Below are 18,055 nucleotides of genomic sequence, written 5' to 3'. Positions count from 1 at the left end.
TCTTTTACTGGCAAAACATCTGAGGAGCCATGACTGGCAGCAGCCAAAATCAGTATGTCTATGTGTAGCACAGACTACCTCAGGATAGGGCTCCGGGGGGGGGGGCTGGGGGTTTTTGGAAGGTACAAACCTCAGCCACCCGCTCCAGCAGCGGCTCCAGCCAATGTTCGTTACACTCGCAGTGGCTGTCTAGGAAGGTCAGCACAGTGGCAGTGGCAGCATCGGCTCCTCGAACCCGGGACCCGCATCAGTCCTAAGGCAGCAGGATACAAAGACGGTGACAGCTGTCTTCCAAGCAGGAAAGCCCTCCTCGTTATTAACTTAAAAGGTTACTTTCAATCACTAGGACAGTAAGCTGATAAGACAATACGACACACTGACTAGCTTGTAAGGAAAACCAGCCACTGACATTAAAAACATACTGCAAGCTTTTTTTTGCAAATGTATTCTTCTCTTGGAACATGAAAGACAAAAGGAAACTATGATTTATTAGGTATTTTGAATATGCTGACAGCCATTTCCATCTGTTGCTTCAAGCTGACGTTTGATAAATGACAACCAAAGGACTGAGGCTTAAATTCATGAAAGAATCTTAGACCTGCTCAGAGCCTCTGTTACAGGCTGCTTCAGGGAAACTCACTGTGCAGGAAGTAAAATACAGGCAGAAAGGCATGAATTCAACACGTTAAGAAAAACTCAACTAAAAAAATACAGGCAGAAAGGCATGAATTCAACACGTTAAGAAAAACTCAACTAAAAATACACTTGGAGAGCATTAACTAAGTGTTGGAGTCAGTTTCACTTCTCATGGACTGGAGGTTTCACAAAGTAAAAAACGCTGAACAAAGATCAAATTTATGTTCAGACATCTGGATTTGAAAATAGAGTTATTACAGTCTTCATGCGTTTCAGTTCCATTAATCTTTCTGCACGTCCACCCCCCCCCCCCCCCCCACACACACACACACACACACACACACACACACACACACATTGCCCAATAAAACAGTTTCACTTCTCCTCAGAACCCTTGACTGTTGCCAGCAGAGGGATTGTGGGTAAGAAATGGATTTGTTTGTTTATGCATGTCCCAGGCTAAATGCACGCTTTGTGCTACTACAGGCTTCCACAGCACCGGCTGGGAAGTAAGAATCAGACGAGGAGAATCAGACCTCAATTTGGAGACAGCGTAGCCTGCTGGGAAATTCAGTTTACATGACTGGGAATCAGACCGAAACTCAACATGCTTTCCAGTATGATGTTAAGGTGCACGTTCCTTATTTAGTCACTGGATTCTAACCGAATTGGGCAGTGTTTTAGGTACTCGGTACCATACAGACGCTTTGTATGACACATATACAATACATAAAAACATGGGGGTATTTATCCTTTGTTATCAAGTCAAAGCTGCAATTGCACTGGTTGTCCAACCAGCAATGTTGTCGGTTGGAATCCCACCTCTAGCTCATGTAAGCAGAGGATCATGTGAGGCTCCTGTGGTCTCTCTGGTCTTTCCACGCCATCCCAGGACGCAGCGTCAGGCTAAATGGAATCTCTAACTGCCCTTGGCCTTTTATTGTGGGCGTGACCACACAGCCTGCGACTGACTGGCATCCCATCCAGGACGCAGCCCAGAATAAGCTTTCAGAAGATGGATGGATTATTATATAAAAAGCACTTAATAATATGCATTATTAATCATGGCAAAACATGGCAAGTGAAATCGGCCTGTTTTCGGGAATGCTGCACATGCCAGTTTTAATCCCAGCTGACCCTTTTAATTAACGAGGGCTGACAGGGCCGCCGCTAACTGTTCTGATCTGGATTTAACACCCTTTGACACTTCGGTCCTGTGTGAATGAGGCTGTTGTTGGAGCCAGGCCCGGCCTGTGTAAACGCTGCTTTTCAGCGCTACACCGTGTGCCCTATTAGTGCCGAAGATGCCGGCGCGGGTCTCTCCCCCCCCCCCCATTCTTCAGCCCGGGATGCTCCCTGCATTCCAAGGTGAAACTCGAGGGGAGGGCTTCCTCTCTACCTCACCAAGACTAAGTGACAGGATTCTGATACGAGGGCAGCCGCTGAAGTGTCCGAATCGTCATTCGACACGTGGAGACACAGATGACACCAGCGGGTGATTAATGCCACGTTTCACAGGGTTCTTCTCCAGCGAAATACTCGCTCACCTTCACGCCGGTCATTGCGAAGGACTCTCACTTTCTCGATCTTGCCCAGTAGGGAGCCATCTTCAGCTGTAAGCAGAGAGTGTCGACATCAACGTATAGCCAACCTTGCTGTGGGGGCAGCTGTAGACTATTCTCACTTGGGTGACCAGATTTAACTCAACACGCTCATCACGACTTCTGCTTTCTGTAGTTTTACATTAAATTTATCATGTCAAGCAGCATGTCTTGGATGTATTACAATCACACATATCTCCTGGACTTATGACAAGTATAATTCAAGTAACTTGTGGGCCAAACAATGCCCCCTAAAGGCAGTGAGGGGTACAGGGTTCTCAGATAGTTTAGGTCTCTCAGTCTATGTTATGTTGCTCCTGGAGTAACTCAGCTAGGCATGACGATGACCCTGGGCTGTGGGACTGAGAGCGGCACTCACGATTGTCGCTGTAGTCGTCCACCAGGATAATCTCTTTTACAAGATGAGCGGGACTTTTCTTCAGGACACTGGAGGAGGGGAGAAGCAGTGAGACGGTTGAGCTGGCCAGGGCCCACGGCGGCACCCCCACAGCGGGAAAGGCTGCCTGTGCCAGACGCGGTCGTACCTGACCACGGTGCGCAGCAAGGCCGAGCGCGCCTCGTTGTGGAAGGTGATGACCACGCTGGACGTCGGCAGGTCGGTCCTCCATGACTTATGTCGACAGCTGATTAAGAGAGACGGGGGAGAAAAACAGTTTTGGGAACCGCAATTCTCTGTTTGGGTGGAATCAGGACCATTCCCTGCAAAAGTCTAACAGTACAACAGCCAACCAGAGGCTGTGCCTCAGTTACGTCTGAGTCACGTGGGCTGCGGCAGAGACAGGCAGCACAGGCCTGGTTTGTGTGACTCAGACGTCTGACCCAGCCAGCCAGAAAGGGATGGGGACGGCATGCTGCTCCCACTGGGATTTCTCAACAGCGCCCCCTACAAACATCCAGCCCAGCGCACCTTCCACAGCGATGGCAGATGCGACAGCATTCTGAATACTGCCCCGGCCTGCTCTTACAGCAGCGAATTTTAATATGAAGGCGTAATCCGTATTAAATTAACTCCATGTCACAGGAATAGCCACGCACTTCACCCTAATTAAAACACTAAGCCAACCGGAATCGATTATAATGTACATTAATTAACGACATGCCAGATTAGCAAAGATGATACTGAGGCTTCCCTAGTCGGCAAGCAACCCGCTGAGCTCAGGACTGGAGCAATATTCTTTAGAGCCCTACCCTTCACATCCATTAGGGAGCAGTGCGTTTCCTGTATATCATTCCAGAATGAGAGCTGGGTGATGAACGAAGCAGAAGCACCCAGGCCAGAAGATGAGATTACCTGTGACATTTAGCAAAGGTATCACTAACTGGGGCTGCATGTCTCCACCGGGGCCGTACCGCCAAGGCGGCAGGGAAGAACCGCCAAGGCGCCGGGGACGTACCGCCAAAGCAACGGGAACGTACCGCCAAGGCGCCGGGAACGTACCGCCAAAGCAACGGGGACGTACCGCCAAGGCTCCGGGGACGTACCGCCAAAGCAACGGGGACGCACCGCCAAGGCGCGGGGGACGCACCGCCAAAGCAACGGGAATGTACCGCCAAGGCGCCGGGGACGTACCGCCAAAGCAACAGGAACGCACCGCCAAGGCGCGGGGGACGCACCGCCAAGGCGCCGGGGACGTACCGCCAAAGCAACGGGAACGTACCGCCAAGGCGCGGGGGACGCACCGCCAAGGCGCCGGGGACGTACCGCCAAAGCAACGGGAACGCACCGCCAAGGCGCGGGGGACGCACCGCCAAGGCGCCGGGGATGTACCGCCAAAGCAACGGGAACGTACCGCCAAGGCGCCGGGGACGTACCGCCAAAGCAACGGGAACGCACCGCCAAGGCGCCGGGGACGTACCGCCAAAGCAACGGGAACGCACCGCCAAGGCGCGGGGGACGCACCGCCAAGGCGCCGGGGACGCACCGCCAAGGCGCCGGGGACGCACCGCCAAGGCGCCGGGGACGCACCGCCAAAGCAATGGGAACGCACCGCCAAGGCGCCGGGGACGTACCGCCAAAGCAACGGGAACGTACCGCCAAGGCGCCGGGGACATACCGCCAAGGTAGTGGGGATCCTGTTTTTTCCACCTTCCCAAAGCTCTCATCCAAAGCAGTTCAGAAGGCATGGAAGGCTCCAGTTCTGCCGATGAAATAACTGAATATCCTCTGGGTCAGTAGCATCAATCAGGGATGACAGCAGCTGGCCTGCCGGATCCAGAACTGGCACATTTTTGAACACAGTTTCAGGTTTTCAGTTTACAGACACCTGCTATCCATGTCTGATCCAACCTTTAGAGGCCAGTATCCCTAGGAAGCTAGAATGAATTTTTTTTTTTGCAAGGGGGGAGAGAATGGGAGAAATCGGAGCCACCGTCAACCAAGAATTCACTAGACTCTCACCCAAACGATTTCTATAACTCTAGAAGTGTGCAAGCTGCAAAGAGACACGAGTGCTTTCTGTAATGAGACGGGGGGGGGGGGGGGGGGGGGGCTTATCCAGCGTGTACCTTGACGGCCAACATATTGCTGGCCCCTTGACGACCTTCTGCCTTGAGTGTGATTCAGCTCATCGACACTCAGGCTAATTACCATGCAGAAAAGGCCTGGATGCCAGATCGTCGCCGCGTCCTTGGAGGGGCAGTGGGAGGATTTGCCAAAAAACTATTGCCATCAGGCATCGTGGAAGTATTCAGGAAAAGCAGGGGGGCCCAGGAGTAAAAGGTAGCAGATGCATCTCCCCCCCCCCCATCCCTGAGGCGGCTCGGGGTAAGGCCACACCAAGTGCTGAAACTCTTTTTACAGAGACAGACCAACAAGGCCCGGCTTTGAAACGGCTCAGAGGGGAAATCTGACACATATGTGTTTGACAGAATTAGACCATGGGAGTGAAGGACAGAGCTGAGGCAGAGAGAAACTCGAAATATCCGTCCCGAAAAACCCCCCACACGTCCCGGCAATGGATGACGCGGATGGGGCAGGCCAACTCTGGTGTTTTTACACATTTGTGCCGCCCCGGTGAGACGAGGCTACCACACTGGTACAGATGAGGCGGCAGGTAAACAAGCCCACTGCCCTGATTGTTCTCAGTGTGTTTTTAGCGGCTAGGGTCTCCGACGTTACGTGCAGAGAGGTTCCTAGGAGAAGATGGACTCTCAGCAGATGGCATGTTGTTCTCACTGCACTCCAGAAGACCTCTGACTCCATCTGGGCATCCATTCCAAACTCCAATGAGGTGACGACTGGATAACCGAAAAAAATCACGTGCAATGTAGCAAGGTCTTATGGGTAACGATCCTTAAAGGCAAACGGATGATTTTTTTCCCTTATTGGGACGGGGGTGCAGTGGTGATTTCCTCAACTTGCATCAGATGTGACAGGACCGTAGCCAAGGTCTGCCTGCAGACCTTTCGAAGAGGGGCACAAAGGACTAAAACTACCATACCAGATAATATCCCTCTACATACTGGCCAACAAGTACTCATGTGATTTCAGTCACCTCGTGAATCAAGAACAAACAATCTTCATGAACATTAGTCATTAAAATGGACGAGGGGTCTGCAAACGAATTTCCAAGTTTGTATTTAGTGTGGACAAGTTCTGGACACCTTTAGCTCAAAACGCCAAGAGCATCCTTCTAGAACATTCAGTCAGCGTCGGATCTGGGAGGTTAGATGTGTTGGTCAAGAGCGCCATCCCATGGAAGCCTTCAAACCAAACGGGCCCCATTACAGGAACCGGGGAGCCGCCCTCACAGGTAACGTCTGATATCAGAGCAGTGAAGGCTTGATGAGTGGAGCGACCTGGCTGTCAGTTTCCAGCCATATTTACCCCGATACGAATGATGAAATCAGAGGCAGGAGCAGACGGTACAGCGGAAAAAACACTTTGTCAAGTCACTCAAATGGCAAGAACCCTTGACAATATTGAAGGCTGGCTGCTCTTACCCCGACTAAATTTAGCGTCACTAAGCAGCCGTCATGTTCCAGGATAAAAAAAAAAAAACAAACACATATGGAAGTGAATTTTATTACAGAAATCAGGGCTGTGAAATGTGGCTCAAATCAGCATCGGAAAACACGTCACAAATTAAAAACACTCTGGCATCGGGCAGATTTGTAGAAACTAGTTATTACAAAGAAAGATGTGGTACCTGCACTGAATACTGAGAATTCCCAGTTCACAGGGAAACTTAATTTAGAAATAAATCTAAGCTAAAACCATTGTCAAGAGGCAGAAACTTCATTCTGTTTAATTTCTGAATGCACATTTCATAATTCAGACAGCGAGCGTCAAGCAATTCCCGGTATATTATTCCCTTGACGAATAGACTATCATCCGCAAATCAGCTGACTTTTTTTTCATCCAGAAGCACCTCAGAAGTTTATACTTTTCTCTCGCGGCAAAATTCTGAAGCTTCTGCTGGCAGACCTCCGGCGGGGACTTAAGCCTGTCACCTTCTGTCACGTCGTAAGCTTCCTATAAGGATAATGCCCCGCTGCTGTATGACAGACTGCGTCTATACATGCAGTGACATTTCAGAAGCTTGCATAGGAGGGCAGGAACTGTAGGTCAAATGAATTATAATAACAAAAGTGGACAATAGGAGAGATTTTATGTTTACTGTTAAGCCAAAAGCCGCCTGGCCATATCAACAGAAAGGCAGCCATTTTAGAAAGATAAGAAAGGAAAGGTCACATATTAAAGGATAAATGTCACGTAACGCAGTATCAGGGACCGATAAGAAAAGGCCCAAGCTGGCACTGGAACCAAACAGGAGTGCGAGAGTGCTCCCATTGGTCCAAATTAAAGTCTCCTCGACCAATATCACGGCCCCTAGGTCCTTCTGTCCCGGATTCACCCAGGACACCAAGACATTTCGGCAAAGTACAAAGGCATCACTGGTGGAGATCTGAGGGAAACGGCGCAGGACGATTGGGAATAATGGGGGGAGAAGCCAAGCCGATCATCTCCAAAGAGACGGCAGCCTGGGTCACCATCTTCAGAGAGCAGCTACAAATGAACCGCATTGTCCTGTAAGCAAAGCGACTCAGCTTGATGTGGCCAAAGAGCTGCCCCCGCCCCCCCCCCCAGACGTCCCTGGGTCTGCAGATGGCAAGTGGGCCACCTGTCAGGTGAGGTACATTAGTGTGGAGCTCTAAGAAGCTTGTACTGGCTGGTATAAGTGATTAGAGAAGAGCTTTGAAGGACAGCTTAGAGGCCTTGGCGGACAGCGGCCGGCACAAAGCCGGATTTGCTGCATGATTGATGGCGCCGTGACCTCTGGCTGAGAGCACCACCATGTGCCAAACGCGCTGGCCTATCACAGCAGGGGGCTGTAACCCGCTTCCTGTTCTAGAGACAGACTGAAACATTGGCAATAAATGAAAATAAAACGACCTTTCACAGACGCAGAGACAAAACCGGTTGAGCCACACACTCCCCCGGAAAGCCACCGAGCACCTGGGGAAACTTTTTTGTTGGCCCGTCGGTTGTACCGTCATGCATAATGTAACCTAGAGTGATTCATTAAAATACCCGACACCATACAAGTATGAGAGGCAAAAAAAACAAAATACCTGTAAGGTCAGGAAGTTGCTCAATATGTGTACTGTGGTTATGAGTAATAGAATAACATATCTATGGTACGGAACCTCTGAGGAGGGGCACTGTTTACGCGTCCTGGGTGTCCTTCATCCCAGAGCGTGTCAGAAGCACAAAGTTCTGTGTCCGGATGGGAGCTGGAAAAGCACTTTCTGAACCGGGCCCTCTACGGACCTCCAGTATCCCAGAGTGCACCATTTCTCAGAACAATGGCAGCATTAAATCAGACTCCTGGGAGTTCTTCTGCAGGCCCGGATGGTTGGTGTCCCAGCACTGAGAGATTAATGGCCCTTTCCTGCAGCATAGAGACCTCCCCAGTCTCGAAGTCAGAGGGGAGTCCTTAGCCCCTCTGAAACACTGATGCCAGATCAGCTGCGTCCGTTTCCCAAAAACTATGCGCAGCGCCCCCTTAAGTGCGAACGCGAAAATATGCTACATTAACCATTACACCGAAGACCCATATTTCCATACAAAGAGCTTAATTCCCCAAAGCACTAGAAACAGCCCATAATTTAAGCATCCCCTGATCGTCTGAAGCATGACCCTTATTTAAATTCACGTGCGTCCATTTCACCTCCAAGTTCCTTATTGAACCATCATTAGTGTGAGCTGTTAGTCCAGCACAGGCTTCATTCATTCAAGACCAGAGTGACTGAAGTCACCAGTGAGATGAGTCAGTATTGGGGGGGGGGGGGGGAATTCTCCAAAAAAAAAAAAGCAGTGAAAAGGAAACACAGAAAATTTACAGGCACCTAAACTTTTGAGGCTGACAGATTAATGGTGAGGATACCCCCCCCCCCGCATATAACGCATCATTGTATTAAAAAGTACTGGGTGGCTATGCAGGCAAAATGCTAAAGAAACCTTTTGTTAGAAGAGACGTCGGACATCCAGGATTGTGCTCCGTAGACCAATAACGAGCACGATGCGGGGGGGTACCACTCACTGTGCTCACAGTGACTAGGGGGGGAACCTACTAGAAAGCAAGGATTTGGGGAGAAAAGAAGAGAAAAATAGCTGGAGTCAGGAGAGTCAGGAGAGTCTGGAGCCACAGGAGGTGCAAATTACCTCTGAGCTTCGCCTCCTTAAGGGCTTAAAGAAACTTGGAAGCAAATGGCCAAAGCTGAAGTTAGAGTGCAGATCAGGCAGGGCTGGACGGCAGAAGTGGGTCCTTTCAGGCCAGCAGCAGGCTGTGTGACGTGCGCAAAAGCCAGTCAGCAAAACGGCTGAAGTCCTTTACAGGAACGATGCTAATTATCAAAATAATTCATCCTGAAAGAAGATCCTTATGCAGTAAATTGTCAGAGGATTCCTGAAGCCCTTGAAGACACCCAGAGTCACTCTGCAGATTGGAAATCAGCCCTTAGCTGGTCAAATCTCTCATTCTTTTAACACCAAGGAAATCAGCCAGTTAGCTTCCATTAAAATTACAGGACTCATGTAATTATGCACTGAAATCACTTTACAGATCAGCAGCAGTTCAAAAGATCCCTTTAGCAAATAACACCTTTCAGTTAATAACAGCTGCCATGAGAGTAGATGTTCTCCTTAAGGCCTGACAGGTCACTCCTATCACCATACCGTCCACCAGCAGAAAGCCAATCATTTCTCTCAAAACCTGCATGAACCTTGAATCTATTCCTCAAGGTAACTGATTTCAAACGCACTCTGCCTTGACATCCTGCGATCCACAGATAAGGTATCTTGTGGACTTTGCATAAAGAAAGCGGAAGAATGTGCTAGCATTAGCCAACCTCAGATTAAGGCCCTTGACCAGAGGTAAATCATTGCATAATATATACTATTCGTTTTCATTTTATTATCCAAAATCAATTCGAAGATGATCCACGTCTAAGCACAGTCCTTGAATGTATCTGACAGGGTCCATATTACCTGGTGACCTGGGACGACACAAGAAAAACAATCCATCACACCAAAGAATCTCTATCCAAGTACAAAACAACGGTCCTACGAGGATGAACTGGGACAGATGGACGGTGGCTTGCAGAGGCCCCTGGGTGTGAACATCTGGCAGGTGATGTTCAGCCTGAATAATTAGGGCTGTCACCTGAAAGCCTCTGAAGGAGAATGATACTGTCGCAGAGGAGTCTCCCACTGTCAGTCCGGACCTGGCGCACCCTGAGCCTCAAACCAGCTTCCCTGCAGTTTAGATGTCATTCAAGCACAACCCCCCCACCACCACTATCCCAGCCCCACGGCCTCAGAAGCAAGGGGCTGAGCAGCGATCAGATTATCAGATTAAAAACTGCAATGCAGAAATGAATTCTGACAGCCAGACATAACGGGACAGACCGACTGAGAGACAGATGAAACGTCTGCGCGGAAGCACAGGGATGCAAGTACCGATGGGGGGGGGGGGGGGGGGCAGACAGGCCGGAAGGCCGAGTGACCTTTGCTCTCCAGCAGAGAAAAACACCACAATGGATGATCTTTGTATTACTGCTGTCTGGGGGAGGGGGGAGTAAACCCAGCCAACTCTTGTTGGGACACGGCAGGAAGAGCCGAAGACGACTGCAGGAAGCAGCCAACAGAACAGTTGGATATTTATTTCTTACTAAACTCAGACCGATTTCAAACCAAAGTGACTCACCGCGGGATGAGTGGCTGCAAATTGTACCTCCCCCAAGACAATCTGTGTGGCCCACAGTGCCATGCAAATCGACCCGGGCATGACCCAGAGCTGCCCAATCCTACTCAGGTACGGACAACGCCGGAATATCACCATGACTACCAACACCAGCAATTAATCAGGCTCCGGCTGAGTTTTAAAAACTGCAACACTCCCATTCCTACCCCCCCATCATCACATAACCTCAAATTCCCCCTGACAGGCATGTCTCAGATGCAACAGATTGACTTCCTGCATGAAATGGCCCTAACCAACAATATTTCAGGATCAAAATGGGGGGGGGGTTAATTAAGAGATGAGGACGTATTGCTTCCAGCAAGGCAGAGAGTCAGCCATATACGGGGGGGGGGGGGGGGGAATCACCATGGAGACACGACGCCCCCAGATGACTGGAATGCGCATGAATGTGTAAAACTCGTTCCTGTTCCTCTTTCCTCGTCTGGCATCCGGCTCAGCGACTGGCATCCCGGCACGTGCGGGGTGCCCTGCTACCAAAGCCGCCTTTCTCCTCCACCAGGGGGGCGACTTTCATTTTCTGGGAAATGGAAGAAAATAAAACATGTGCCTGCAGGAGCCCCCATTTTCCAGGTCACGGCTTCCTGTTAAGAAGTGTGGCAAAACTGGGGGACCAAGGAGGGAGGGACAGCGATTGATTTGGAGACTCTGATAAAGGCAACTCAGGGTCAAAGTCTTAGCGGTGACTGCTGCACCACAGCCCTGCAAGCCGTTTCATGGGAGAAGACTTGGGGACGACTTGATTCAAATCAGCAGTAAATATTTCAGCAGACAAGCATCCGATTGGTTCAAGCCTCGGAGATTGACAGTAAAGACCAGTTCTGCTCTGACACATGCCATGACCTTTGACCCTCTGACACGTTAGATACCACCAAAGATGTGACTGTCATAGTGTCAGCTGCAGACTTACTGGTCATGCCTGGTGTCAGGGATGACGCGGTCCATCCTCAGCTTGTCACTCTCCACTTGGTTGAATTTGTTGCGGGCGTAGGGGTCCTGGCCCGGCCTGACCATCGTTGCCCCCACATAAAGGTCCTGGTCGAAGTCCTGCCACCTCACCTTTCCTGCGGGCAAAAGAATAACAGGGATGACGAGCCGATGGCCGTGCAGCAATCAGACATGAGCAGCTGCCAGCAAATTGCTCAGTTTGCAAACACAGGAGATGCACAGCCACAGTGCAGCTAGCAGGGCGAGTGACTCAGCTGTGAGCAGCCGTAGCCGGCGGGCTAATGTGAACGTCCCCCTCTAAGGGGACAATCAGGCAGGCCTGCAAACGCCTATGTCCGGCTCTAAGGGAACAATCAGGCAGGCCTGCAAACGTCTGTGTCCCCCTCTAAGGGGACAATCAGGCAGGCCTGCAAAAGCCTATGTCCGGCTCTAAGGGGACAATCAGGCAGGCCTGCAGACACCCAAGTCCCCGTTTCCCAGTCTATCCCGTGTCCCCTTACATCATGGATAATAACTGTAATTTATAAACCAGCACAGGCACTAAGTAAAAAATAAGAGCCAAAAATAACATCTGCCACTGTGCTGAAGCTCATGGATTTGCAGTGTTTTTCCATACGGTGATGCCAGTGCACTGCAGTTATTTAACACAAAAAACTGCAACAAAACCTACTTTGAAAACCTTGGGTGACGCTTCCTCGTGGTCTCCCAGCTGATGCCTCTTACCCACTCACACCCTCAGCTCACAGGGTAACAGAGCGCACATTCCAACACCAAGTCAGCGTCACGGGTCCACATCCCTAACTGGGACGGGAGGTGATCCACATCCCTAACTGGGACGGGAGATGATCCACATCCCTAACTGGGACGGGAGATGATGCCCAATACTTTGGATCTTCTGTGCAAACCAACTGAACAACCAACCACAAGAAGTCGTCACATTACACAATATACTCTATATTACTACGTCAGCACATTATAACTGTGTGGTACATGGTCTTAGTCAGTGGCAGATTAATGCACAGGCTATCTGAGGCTATAGCCTAGGGCCCCATCAAACAACAAGCCCACCCCCTCCCCCCCCAAAAAAAAATGGAACAGATAGTAGCAGCAAGACCAGTGAATCTGTGCTGATGTCAGGCTAGAGCCTGCAGATAAGTTAATCCACTGCCAGTCCTACGACTCTGGGCTTTAAAATGAATACGCCAGGCCTTCTGCGATAGTCGGGTCTCTGCTACGCTAGATTACGCTTCCTAGCTAGGTACTTTAGCAAATGCTGCTATTAGCTTCCAGGTGAACGAAATGCTGGGAAGCTGCCAACATCACAGTGCGGCGCTGCCGTTACTCCAGTGCAGAGGACTGTCCGCCGACACGTCCCCCACCCCCCGTGTAGCTGAACGTCCACCACAGCCCGTGGCGACACTGCAGTGCGTGATAGCACCGCCAGCGCTAAATGCGATGCTAACCATTATGCTAATAGGTCTCTCAAATGATACGGCGGAGCTCCGGTGCGTTCTGTCGAGCAGAGGCTGCACAGAGGAGGAAAAAGGAAAACAGGACGATTAATCTCACTGAGCTCGGCCAAGCCGTCCTGTATCTAGACCGCCAGCGTTAAAATCAGAAATTGTTACGAATAATCTGTCACTGATGCTAATTGTCCCGCTGAATATTAATATCAAGCTGTGAGTAGGGGCTATTGTAACAGGGTCGTGAGAGTGAATATATAAAATAAAGTGATTACACGAGCTGCAATGATCTCCACAGCAGACTCAATGATTTCCAGTCACTAGCAACCACCTCCGGGGCCAGAAGAAAGCGAGTATGTTAAATGTGACCATTCACAAAATGCTCGGGTTTTTGACCAATCGCTAAATACCGCCATTAAAACTGGCAGCAAATCTTGGGCTTCTTTAGCGCCTGGGTGCTAACTGAAGGCAGCGGCCTCTCTGAAGGTGACACGGCTTCCTGAAGACCTCATCATGGCACAGAGGTCCTTCCTGAGATCCTAATGCCGGTGCTGAAAACCGATCTCTGCCCCGGTTCTTCAAGATGGCCGGAGATCGAGCCCACGACTTCCTGAACGCAGTGTGGAGGAAGCTAACTAAGACCATCTGGACTGAACTGCTCAGAAGGAGGAAAACAGAACAAAAAAACACAACAACAAAAAGGGGGGTGGGCAGCCTGTAGATATCATACTGAGCCCCACAGACCACGGGACCACATGGTCCGGGGTCAGCATGGGAACACAAATGGACAGCGGTCGCTGTAGTAGAGCCGTCGCTGTAGTAGAGCTGTCACAATTACGCGATCAAACTCGATTATTACAAAGCATTGATTCAAATTTTCCTTCTTGGTTACTTGGCAATACGGCGGAGTGTAGGTGCGCATGCAGGATGACGGTGTAAATAAAGAGCGAAAGAGCATCATTGGTGTGGAAGCACTTCACCTTACAAGTGAACGAGAATGCAGTGGTCTGTCAGTACTGCAAAGCAGAACCTGAATATCACCACGGCGTGCAATTATTGCAATATGCAATTATTGGACTCGCCCAATAATGCGAGGTCAGCTATAGATATGCTCCATTTAGCCTCTCGGAGTAGCCTAACCGGTCTGTCTTCACTTTGACACAAGTAATTGTTCTTCATGATTCCTGTATGTTACAATAATAGCTGCTAACATTACAATACTTAGGAGTAGTAAATTAACTATATAACCAAATGTAGAACTTATCTTCCATTAACTTATTATCTACAAAGTGTGTCGAATAACTTGGTTTGCCCAGAGCAGCACCAGCACAAAGCAGGGCTGACGAATCACTTTTGCTCAATGTCGCTATAGAATACAAAATATTTCCATACAGCAGGATACGAATGGCAGTTCTTACCTTTTGCCTCCTCACTCATTATTTCTTTTCTCAGAATCATGCCCATAGTCTATGAATCAGTCAAACAGAATGAAATCGATATGGTTCTCAGATCGCATGCAAAATCAGACTGATTTTCTAAACATGCACTGGATAACGCTGCAAAGGAACCACCATTAAAATTGCAAAGCTTGTTAAGTTTCCTCTGACTGAGTAAATGTTTTAGCGCAATTTATTGATGGTTTGCCATTTTGATATTATCATCACACATCGTACAAGCCGAGTGGTACAGTGGCGCACTGGGTAGGGCAGTCGTGGTCATGCTGTGTGTGCGTCGATTCCGTCGATTCCCTGATACTGTCCAAAAAATCTTAAACTTAAGTGAACTGGAGCGCCTAAACTGACGGTATGTGACTGCGTGCACAACCTGCAACATGAGGTTGGTTCCTGTCTTGCAACCACTGCAGTGTATATTATATTATATATACACACGATTATGTGATGAATTAGATTAAATCAGTAGATTATATAATGGATAGTAACAGCCCGACACTGTAGCGGCACAACACCTGAACCCAGCATCTTATTTATAACAGTTTTGTTTAGCATTAAGCACCTGCTGCTTGATTCATTTACTCAAATGGGCACTTTGGACAGTTCATTGAAACGTAGCTGCCAACAGGTCACTGCTCCCTGAGGGCAGTCAGTCCTTGGGTGTAATTGCCTCTCCCCAGCCTCTAATCTTGTGAGACGGGCTTCCATCAGGAAATAAGACAACAGCTGGTCAACATGCATCCTCTCCAACACAACGGAGCGGACTAAGGACTATCCTGGTCTCAGAACCAGCCGGTCTGCTGGGTAAGAATCTCAACTAGACCTTCTTGCTGCCCTTTGAAGCGCCACCTAGAGCTTAAAATAAGTGAGATCGGATTACAAGAGATCGCTGTCAAACTCTTCCTCGTCGAGAAGTTCAGTGACCCGCTCACACACCAAACAAGTGACCTTGGCATGTTTTTACATTCACAGGTAATGATAAACTGGCAAGCAAACAAAAGACGGGAACCCACACCTGCAGTGACACACCCGCAAGGCGTAAGAGAGGGAAGCCTCAGCTTCATGCAACACCTCCACAGACACCACCTGCCAAAATGAGGCAAGAGCAGCCAGGCAGCCGCTTGCACACCCTTACGAGGCATGCGGGCGCGTCGCAGGCCAGAGCTTGAGCACCCGTGAGCATCCGGTTGGTATCCTGGCTGAGTTGGGCCAGTTATCTTCTACAAACATTCCCAACCCATGACAACAAACAGAAATACAGAGGAAACAGATGAACTTTTTCCCCAGGCAGTTTGGATACGTGACAAGGACAGTTCCCACGACCTTGGAGCTACAGATGCATCACCAATGTCTCACTATGGCCGACTCAACACATTCACTACATGGACAAAAGCACTGGGACACCTGGCCATTACACCCACGGTAACTTTTATGACGTCCCAGTCTAAATGCACAGGCATCAGTATGTGGCTGGTCCCCCCTTTGCAGCTATAACAGCTGCCACTCTTCTGGGAAGGATGTCCGCAAGATTTCGGAGTGTGTCTGTGGGAATTTTGCCTATTCATCCAGAAGAGCATTTGTGAGGTCAGGCAGTGATGTTGGACGTGAAGGCCTGGCTCGCAATCTCCATTCTAGTTCATCCCAAAGGTATTTGATGGGGTTGAGATCATGGTTCTGTGTGGCCAGTCAAGTTCTTCCACATCAAACTCATCCAACCGTGTCTTTATGTACTTTGCTTTTTGCACTGGGGTGCGATCATGGAAAAGGATCTTCCCAAAACTGTCCCCAAATGCACTGCTCCGGAGTCCATTGATGGCGTGCTTTATACCACTGCCTCTGATGCTGGGCACTGCGCTTGGTGATGTGAGGCTTGCATGCAGCTGCTCGGCCATGGAAGCCCAGGAAGCTCCCAGCGCACAGTGTTTGTACTGGAGTTGATGCCAGAGGATGTTTGATCTCTGCAGTTATTGAGTTAACAGAGCAATGGTGACTTTTACACACTATGCGCCTCAGCACTCCGCTCTGTTACTTTACGCGGTCCTGACACGCCATAGCTGAGTTTCTGTTGTCATTAAACTCTTCCACTTTGCCATAAGACCACTTACAGTTGACCCTGGAATCTCTATCAGGGAAGAAATTTCACAAGCTGACTTATTGCACAGGCAGCATCCTATGGACAGCACCATGCTTGAATTCACTGAGCTCTTCAGAATGACCCATTCTTTTAGAAATGTTTGTAAACTGACTGCAAGGCTTGGTGCTTGATTTCATACACCTGTTCCAATGGGTCAGAATGAAACACCTGAATTCACTAATTAAGAGGTGTGTCCCAATACTTTGCCCATGCAGTGTACATGGTCAGCTCCATAACTACTCCCACTGAACAGCTTACAAGCGTAAATACTGACGTACTTATTCCCGGGACTCTGCACTATCACCTGTCACCTTACTGTTTAATTGTACACTATTAACAAACATTTATGATCCCCGTTTGACATTTTGTCTTTGTATACTTGTGCCCTTGTATCTTGGAGCCAGGCAGCCAAGCGTTTCACTGCATACTATTCCAAGTATAACTATGTATGCGGCAAATAAAACTTTGGTTAACTGACTGAAATAGGATTAAGGCTGCAAATAAACATTTACCAGCGAAACGCATCACGTTAAAGTTAACTTCCCTTCTCCAAGACATCACTGGAAATTCTGAGGAAAATGATAAGTCCGGGGACACAGATCATCTCGGCCTGCAGTCATTCAGTAGTAGCGTAGACCCCTGACAAAAAAGCGAAAGCTAGTGAGTGCTAGCAGGCGCGCTGCCCGGCGTACTCAATAAACGTCAACAGACTTGTCGGCCCGAGAGTCGGGAGAGGCGGCGGTTTCGTCTGGAGGCCTGTCATCGCCCCCATCTCCAGCTTCCCCAAGCCCTGACGGTTTTGTCGTCGAGGGCCAGTGGAGGATTTTCGAGGTGTAGCACCGAAATGGAACAGGCTGACTCACAAAACAGAACCGGCATTATGCGTGTTCCGAGTCCGGCCCCGCATTATTTATCATGAATCAATGAAGCTTCATTTGTACGAGAACGGCGACATCAGCATGTGTTTCCTTTCATATCCCATCATGCTCTCCTTTTTTTTAAAGACACACATATACAGGTGAGAGCAGAGCTTGGGATCAGCTGACATGATTCCGGGGGGGGGGCCCTTCTTCGCGTTTACAGCCCCCCCCGTGCCTCAGACACACGTCCTCCGGGACAGCGTGCCATGCACCGGCGACAGGGACCCCCGACATCGATGGGGTGCGGTGACGCGCTCGTCACCCTTCATGGCGGGTTAACGGCGAGTCGCTCTGTTTGCAGACCGTTCCTGCCTTCTGACAAGCTCACATACCTCTTGGTCTATAAATAGCAGTGCCCCCCCCACCCCCGTATGCACTTTAAACACGGGAAGCACATTTACCAGGAAACCCTTATACTCGAGGCCTTAGGCGGTAAAAAGCAAGGTTACGGCTTGCTAATTAGCTCCATCGGGAGACGTGAACTGCAGCCACATGAGAGGTCGGGGTACAAAGGACACACGCATGCTGGGGCGACCTTTACACAGGCGGAGACCCTACAGCTCGTTAGAGTCCATGTTACAGGTGAAACTAATCGATAACACGGCAGAATATTTCAG

The 18,055-nt window shown here is 49.6% G+C and overlaps 1 protein-coding gene across 1 annotated transcript in view; it reads right to left on the bottom strand.

Moving 5' to 3' along the window:
- Window positions 1–18,055, bottom strand: part of galnt2 (UDP-N-acetyl-alpha-D-galactosamine:polypeptide N-acetylgalactosaminyltransferase 2) — a 62,689-nt gene that overhangs the window by 7,649 nt on the left and 36,985 nt on the right. The window contains 6 exon segments of the mRNA XM_049006469.1: window positions 131–241; window positions 243–253; window positions 2,184–2,249; window positions 2,617–2,684; window positions 2,783–2,881; window positions 11,433–11,586. Coding sequence (XP_048862426.1) covers window positions 131–241; window positions 243–253; window positions 2,184–2,249; window positions 2,617–2,684; window positions 2,783–2,881; window positions 11,433–11,586 — 509 coding nt within the window.

This window comes from Brienomyrus brachyistius, chromosome 3, assembly GCF_023856365.1.
Source record: "Brienomyrus brachyistius isolate T26 chromosome 3, BBRACH_0.4, whole genome shotgun sequence".
Classification (NCBI taxonomy): domain Eukaryota; kingdom Metazoa; phylum Chordata; class Actinopteri; order Osteoglossiformes; family Mormyridae; genus Brienomyrus; species Brienomyrus brachyistius.
The sequence above is the reverse complement of the archived record's forward strand: the minus strand, read 5'-3'. Positions and strand labels throughout refer to the sequence as shown.